The following is an 8,474-nucleotide window of genomic DNA, read 5'->3' as shown; positions in this document are numbered from 1 at the left end:
CCTCCCCCTCCCCCCTCCCTCTCTCCCTCTCCCTCTCCCTCTCCCTCTCAGCGTTGGCACACTTGATCACTTCCTTCTCCACGGGTATTCTCTGCCCCTGGCTTGCCTCCGTCTTTGCCAGGTGCTCCTTCTCAGTCTCCTATATTGGATCTTCTTTATCACATCAACCTCTAAACATTGGAAAACCCCAAGACTCAAACCAGGGCCTCTTCTTTTTACATTCACTCTCTCCATTATTTCATCCAATCTCATGACTTGACATACTGTCTGTAGGCTGTTAACTCCACATTTGTAATTCCAATTCCAACCTGTCCCCTGAACTCCAGGCTCTATAGCTAAGTACCTATTCAACATTTCCACTGAAAGACCTATCAGACAACTCCCACTTAAAATGTCTCAGACCCTACACTGGCTTTTACTCTAGTCTTCATTATCTGGGTAAAGACGCTTCAGTTTACCCAATGTCTCAGACCAGAAATCTTGAGGTCATCCTGGTTCCTCTCTTTTTGGTAAACCTCAGATCCAATCCATCAAGAAATCCTTTGTATCCCATTACCTGTGCTGCTACCCTAGTCCAGGGATCCATCATCTCTTACCTGGACTGTGCAGTAGCCATCTGACTACCACTTCCTCCCTTGCCCCCTCAGTCACACCGATCCTGTAAAAACACAAGTTTTCAATGGCTTTGCGTCACACTCAGAATAAGATAAGCCCACATTATGGTCTGTGAGGCCTGCAAGATGTGGGCCCTGGCCACCTCTAGGCTCTCCGACATTCTCCCCTTCACTTCCTCACCTCCACCCTTGGTGGTCTTGCCAAACCCACTCTTTTCTCAGGACTTTTTTGTACTTGCTCTTCCTTCTGCCCACATGTTCTTCCTCCATTGCTCTGCATGACTTAATTTCTGCTGAAACCCTCTCCCAGTAGCCTCCCCAGACCACCCTGACTAACAGAGTACAGCCTCACCACCTCACATCACTCTGTCCCATTACTCTTTTGTATTTTTTTCACAGCATTTATTACCACCTGATATATTTATTTGTTTGTTAGCTGTCTCACTCCACTGGATGCAAATTCCAAAATGGTAATGACTTTGTTTATCCACTGATACATCCTAGTTTCTTCTATGGTGTCTGGCATATGATAGACTGTATTCACTTACCGTTATTATTTTTGTAAGCTGGTGGCAACTCTCTTTGCTCTAATTCTGCATCATTTAAATCAATGGGTTTTTTTCTAACATGGAAAAATGTAATCAAGAAAGAGAGAAGAATGGCACCAAACTTGTTTTTCATATTTTCATAGTAACATTCCATTTTCTGTTGTAGGTAATGAATATTCGAACAGTACTGAACAACCTGGAAAAACCACAAGGCCTTTATCCTAACTATCTGAATCCCAATAGTGGACAATGGGCTCAGTGTAAGTCAAAAGTTAAGCATTGTTGATACAGATGAACTTATTTGCAAAGCAGAAGTAGAGACACAGGCGTAGAGGATGGAAGTATGGATACCAGGGGTGGGGGGTGGATGGTGGTGTGATGAACTGGGAGATTGGGATTGACAGATATACACTACTATGTATAAAATAGATAACTAATGAGAACCTACTGTATAGCACAGGGAACTCTACTCAGTGCTCTGTGATGACCTAAATGAGAAGCAAATCCAAGAGAGAGGGGATATAGGGACTTCCCTGGTAGTTCAGTGGTAAAGAATCCGCCTTCCAGTGCAGGGGACCCAGCTTTGATTTCTGGTAGGGGAACTAAGATCCCGCATGGCGCAGGGCAACTAAGCCCATGCGCTGCAACTACTGAGCTTGTGCGCCTCAACTAGAGAGCCCAAGTGCTGCAAACTACAGAGCCCACGCACTCTGGAGCCCCTGTGCCACAACTAGAGAGAGAAAACCTGCATGCCACAACTAGAGAGAAGCCTGCACACCACAACTGGAGAGAAGCCCGCGTGCCGCAAGGAAAAATCCTGATGCCTCAACAAAGATCCTATGTGCCGCAACTAAGATGCGACTCGGCCAAAAAAATATAAATAATTAATTTAATTTAATTTAATTTAATTTAAATGAAAAAGAGAGGGGATACATATATATGTATAGCTGATTCACTTTGCTGTACAACAGAAACTAACAGCATTGTAAAGCAACTATACTTCAGTAATTAATAATAAAAAAAAGTTAAGCATTGTTTTAGCTCTTTATGATACCCAGCACTGTTCTAGTAACAGAGAGAAGGAACACCAAGAAAAGCACAAATCTTGTTGGAGAATCTTTAGAAAAGGGGAAAGGGAGCATGGTTCCTTTAATAAATAGGCTTCTGTCATAAGACAGACTGTAAATGTTACCAGGGGAACTAGATTGTTCATTTTTCATGCATAACTATGAGCATGATGATCTGTAAGCACATTTAAAGCTGTTAATCAGAAAGGGAATATCTGGTCAGGGTACTGTGGGGATGCTAGCCTATAATAAACTGGTTATATAGATAAGAAAATTGTTCCTTTGTGCTAATGACTAGCAGGGTTTACCCAGATTAGCTAAAGTATTCTATTTCATAACATTTTCTCTTTCTGTTTGGCTACAGGATGGGAGAGGAGACTGAGTCTTTAAGGGTTGAGAAATTGTAAGAGCAAACAGGGTGCTTTAGTCAATTTTAAGCCAGCAGATAAAGGTTTCCTGCCAGGAGAGCCAACTTCACCATAGAAGAAAGTATTGTGCTAGAAGCCCTCACTTCAGATCCTTAGGGACTTTAACCAGGCATATAAAGATTCAGAGTAGCTGAAAGAAATGTTCTCAAGCTGATTTGGAAGAACAGTGGTAGATGAAGCAGCACCTGAGAGCAAATGAAAAATCCTAAGTGAGATGTCTAGCTGTGCCGCAGATGTTAGCGACGTCCTGAAATTTTACTCTAATTTGAGTTTTTTTCTTTATATTTAAATATGATATTCCTAGATGATTATGCCTCACTGCTACTTTAGAAGTATTTTTCTTAAAGAATACTGTAGTAGAAAAAATGTGCTAAAATCTATGTCTGTGTTAATAATGTCTATGGAAGGCCCTAGCATTGAGACCACAACACCATAGTCAAGGTTGCCACTTAACCTAAGTGTGATCTGCAGATCACTAGATATCCCTGAAATCTCTCAGGGGATCTGCACAATCAAAGCTTATTATATTTTTATGATAACACTAAGACTTTCTGCCTTTTTTACTGTGCTGACAGGTGCAGTTACATTGCAAAAGCAGTGGTGGGCAAAACTGCTGAAGCCATAGTGATAGCCATGGCAGAGACACCAGATAGTACTAACACCAGGCATACCTCAGAAACATTGTGGGTTCAGTTCCAGCCCACTGCAATAAATCAAATATCACAATAAAGCTAGTCACACATTCTTTTTTATTTCCCAGTGCATATAAAAGTTATGTTTAGGGTGCTTCCCCAGTGGTGCAGTGGTTGAGAGTCTGCCTGCCGATGCAGGGGACACAGGTTCGTGCCCCGGTCCGGGAAGATCCCACATGCTGCAGAGCGGCTGGGCCCGTGAGCCATGGCCGCTGAGCCTGCGCGTCCGGAGCCTGTGCTCCGCAACGGGAGAGGCCACAACAGTGAGAGGCCCGCGTACCGCAAAAAAAAAAAAAAAGTTATGTTTACACTATACTGTAGTCCATTAAGTATGCAGTAGTATTATGTCTAAAAACACTGTATATACTTTAATGTAAAAATCCTTTATTGCTAAAAAATGCTATCCATCTTCTGAGCCTTCAGTAAGTCATAGTAATGTCAAAGATCACTGATCACATAGACCATAAAAATATAATAGTAATGAAAAAGAAATATTGTGAAAATTTTCAAACAGAGACACAAAGTGAGCAAAATGGTGTTGGGAAAATGATGCTGATAGACTTGCTCAATGCAGGGTTGTCACAAACTTTCAATTTTTATAAAACGAAGTGTCTGCTCTGCAAAGGGCAATAATGCAAAGGGCAATAAAATGAGATATACCTGTGATCATATCCTTCACTGCAGATAACAAATAAAAAGATGCCAGTTTCACTCATGAATGCTCTTAATGAAGCAAAAAATTTACTGATTCTAGTAAATCTCAATCATTGAGTACACATCATTGTAATATTCTGTATGATTAAATGGAAAGGACGCTTAAGGTGTTTCTGCTGCATGATGAAAAATAGTGGTTGCCTCATAGAAAAGCACTCGTGTGATTGAGTTGCAAGCTGAACTAGCCGCATGTTGTTTCACAAGTCACCATTTTTACTTGAAAGAACTACTGAAGACAAACTGGTTATTCAGACTTGGATAATTGATAGACGTGGTCGCAAAAGTGAGCACGTTGCTTCAAGCAAAACTAACAGTATCTGTGCCAAAGGTAAAACTTGAGCTTCTAAATGAAAATTAGAATTTTGAAAAGCTTGCACATTGCCACCATAACCTTAATGTCTTTCACCAACACTAAAAGACTCTTCTGCTGAGATTGGTGATGATATTAACAAATATGGTTTTTCAATGTTGTATAATCAAATGTATCAACATCTGGAAGATGTGCATAATTCAGTGAACCAATATTTTCCAAATGACCAATGCATGCTGCTATAAAATCATGTGTGAGAAAAAGTGCATTCAAAGTGCAAGATGACCCAATGGATTTTAATGTAATAGTACAAAAATTAATTGATGTGGTTTCTAACTCCACATTGCAACTGTTAAAAAACCTTGACCACCTGTCAAGTTTTGTTGTAGTACCAAAGAAAAATTACCACAATTATCTGAAAAGACTATCAAAATACTCTTTGCTTTCCAACTGTACAAATGTGTGAGGCTGAATTTTCTTCATATATTTCAGCCAGAACAACATACAGCAGCAGATTGAATGTAGAGCAGATATGAAAATCCAATTGTCTTCTAGTACAGCAGACATTGAAGAGATTTGCAAAAATGTAAAGTGGTATCAGTCTTCCCACTAATTATTTTTGTTTTGTAAAATGTAACATATTCTTATGAAAAATCTATATATTAATATAATGGGTATATTATTACTTTAAATAAATTAATAAAATATTTTAAATTCTGTTTTTGTTTCCAATATGGTAAATATTGATAGATATTACATAAACAAGTTCTTTAGGGTGCTTATTCGTTTTTGAGAGTGTTAAAGGGTGCTGAGGCTAAAAAGTGTGAGGGCCACTCTAGTATTTGGGATAAAAGAGAACCTGAGTAGCTTTCTGAGTTCAAGATAACTAGATACGATTCTCTGAAAGGACAAGCGTTTTTAAAGTTCTCCTTGTCACGAAAGATTTCAAAAGTTGAAGAAAAGCCTCTATGATTTACTTTTCTCTTCCTGTGATATAGGATTTAGAGGTCACTATGAAGAGGGACAAAAAGTCAGTTGTTCTGGAACATCCCAGCTTCACCTTCTGGGTCACCAATACACTACGTATTTGGCCATGCTTCGTGGTACAAAGGGCCCTTTGTAATTGGATTGTTTCTGGGCCAATTCCTGATGGAAAAACAAATAGGGTTCATGAGTCTCCTGTCTCTCTTCCCACACCCCCATCCTGTGTTCCAGCCACAAGGAAGACACACTTTTTTTTATTCTTTAATCAAGGTCTGCTTGGCCACATCCAGGTCTTGGCTTGTGCTGTTTCCTCAGCCCTTTTACTGAACTTCTGGATCTACCAATAACCAGCCCAATCTCCATTTCTTCTAGGTGGCTTTCTTCAAGACACTGCTTGGAAATTGTTAGCACCCGCTTCTCCTCTGCCCGCCCCCTTCTTCCTCCTCTGTCCCAACCCTCTGGGTACTTTCCTATCACAGTCTTTTCCTAATGATTCATATACATACCCATCTTCCTATGGATCCAAAACTTTTGAGGACAGTGACTTCATCATATTTGTTAACTCAGCACATAGTATCTTACAGCTAGTAGGAGCTTACTTGAGTTTTGTGAATACTCATGCAGTCCCTATCCAATCTGCCTCTGCTTTTTTTTTTTTTTTTTTCGGTACGCAGGCCTCTCACTGTTGTGGCCTCTCCCGTTGCGGAGCACAGGCTTCGGACGCACAGGCTCAGCGGCCATGGCTCACGGGCCCAGCCGCTCCGCGGCATGTGGGATCTTCCCGGACTGGGGCACGAACCTGCGTCCCCTGCATCGGCAGGCGGACTCTCAAGCACTGCGCCACCAGGGAAGCCCTCTGCTTCTGCTTTTAACAATGGTTCTGTTTTTCCTCTCTGAACAATTTGTCTCCTGCTCCTCAGTTGTGGCTGAGAGGCAGCATCTGGTCCTGGTCAATGATAATCTCTCTTGACCGTTGAGGCCAAATATGGGGCTCCGTGTCTTATAAACAGAACAATTATCACCCTTCTTCAGTTAACGTAACAACATTATATGTATGTGTGTGTGTGTGTGTGTGTGTGTGTATCTATAAAATATGGTGTTACTAGTATCATTGGGGGATTGCTTTGAGAGAAGTTCAGATTCAGATGAAGTCTATAAAATTAAGAAGTGAAGATACTGAGTATTTAATCCTTTTTGTCTTGATTCTTTTGATTCTTTTTTCTCTTTTTAAGTATTAGGAATCCTCTTATGTGACCTAATCCTATTGAAAAGAATACATTACCCCTTTTATAAAAGAACATAATATTTGAGTAGCTATTATACACATTATGTTTAGAACATTTGGGAATAAGAATACCATATATGTTCTTTCTAGAAGTAGACAGTCCTTTCCTGCTGATAAAATCAGGCATGTTCTCTCTTACAGCCACTAAGATATTTACACAGATAACACAAATAGTCATCCAGACATGGGGGAAGCTTAGTGAGTGATATGCTAAATTATCAAAAAGACCTTTTCTTGTTTCTCCTCTATGTTCCTTTATGTTCCTTTATTTTGATTCTTTCCAAATATAGAAATTTTATAGGTAGGAAAATAGAAAATCAACTAGCACTTAGCAACATTAATTAAAACAAATATGTAAACCCTTTTCCTTTTTTAAAAAATCACCAAATGCCCAAGCTTGCTTCTTCCTTCATTATAGAATCATAACCCAAGGGAGAAGAAAATGAAGCTGCTTCTGGCTGTTAGTTTTCAGCTCTCATTGCTTTAACTCTAAAGGACATGTCTGGATCATGGCCATCATTTCCTATTACTTCATTTAGTCCCCGTTATTTTGACAGTAACTGGACAGTGATTTGCTTTTCCACACATCACTTGCATTTGTCTCCTGCAATCATGTTTATAACAACAGGGCTTATTATCGATGAGATAGTACTTAGTCTATTTAATTTGTAAATGTCAGAGGCTTCTGTGGCGATTTATTTAGGAAATTGTAAAGGTCACTTCAAACTGCTATTTTAAGGATCAGCCTTACAATTATAAAAAGACTAACTTTACATTAAAATTAAAACTAATTCTGGACTTTCTGCAAAAGAAAATCCATATTTACTTAAAAATATAGCCCTTCTGGGCTTAATAGGTGTAGTCCTTAATAAGACTGACTTAAAAGAATTTTGCTTTGTTCATCAATTTTTTACTGAGTACCTACTATGTGCAAGATGCTTTTTAGGAGCTGATGTGGACTGGGAAACATAATAGGTCTGGTCCCTGCCCTCCTGGATCATATAATCTTATGAAGGAGACAAAAAAATTTCACCATCTTATGAAAGTGCAGGTGTGGTACACGTGTGCTATCAGAAAGTGTATAATGAGAGAACTTAGTGGGCATCAGATATGAAATATGAGTAAGGATTACTAAATGAAGGGAAAAGGAATCAGGGAGCTCACTTCAGACAGAGGGAACAATGCCTTTAGAATCCCTGAGGTGGGAAGCAGCCTGATGGTTTTGAGAAACCAAAAGAGGGACCATATAGCAAGAGGGCAGAGAGCAGATAGAGCAGGACTGATGATATAGAGAAGATTGAGGTCATACAGGGCCTTCCATGTCTCCAGAGACCCAGGATTTGAGTCTTCATCATTGAAGGCTTCAAGTAAGGGCTGATCTGATTCACATGTTAAAAGGGTTGCTCTGGCATTCATTAATGTGGGAAATAGATTGGAGTGGCACTGCCATCAGAACTTTGTGTGATGATGGAAATGTTCTGTATCTTCCCTCTTCAGTGCAGTAGCCACAGGCCACATGTATGAGCACTAGTATGGCTGAGGAACTGATTTTTTTTTTTAATTTTAATAAATTTAAATAGCAAGATGCTGTCACAGTGCAGGAGACCAGATAATTTGCCATTGCAGACTCAGGCAGGGCATAGTGGTAGCTTGGGCCAGAATCATGTTAGTGAGGACAGGAAGGAGTAGATGGACTTAAGAGATACATTGGAGGTAAAATTAGTAGAGTTCGGTAACTCATTGAATATGGGAGTGAAGGAGAGAAGAGGTAAAGAATGACTATTTGATGTCTGACTTGTGCAGTCTTGGCAGGATGATGGCACCACTTAGTG

General features: G+C 40.0%; 1 protein-coding gene across 1 annotated transcript in view; it reads left to right on the top strand.

The window, feature by feature from the left end:
• The window catches only part of MAN1A1 (mannosidase alpha class 1A member 1), a 169,886-nt gene that overhangs the window by 136,150 nt on the left and 25,262 nt on the right, over window positions 1-8,474 (top strand). Inside the window, exon 8 of the mRNA XM_029223379.1 lies at window positions 1,329-1,422. Within this exon, the coding sequence (XP_029079212.1) occupies window positions 1,329-1,422 (94 nt within the window). The remainder of the gene's footprint in view (window positions 1-1,328; window positions 1,423-8,474) is intronic.

The sequence above is a fragment of the Monodon monoceros genome, unplaced genomic scaffold (assembly GCF_005190385.1).
Source record: "Monodon monoceros isolate NGI ecotype Baffin Bay Population unplaced genomic scaffold, NGI_Narwhal_1 Super_Scaffold_15, whole genome shotgun sequence".
In the NCBI taxonomy this organism is placed as follows: Eukaryota; Metazoa; Chordata; class Mammalia; order Artiodactyla; family Monodontidae; genus Monodon; species Monodon monoceros.
This window is presented reverse-complemented; position numbering and strand designations above follow the sequence as displayed.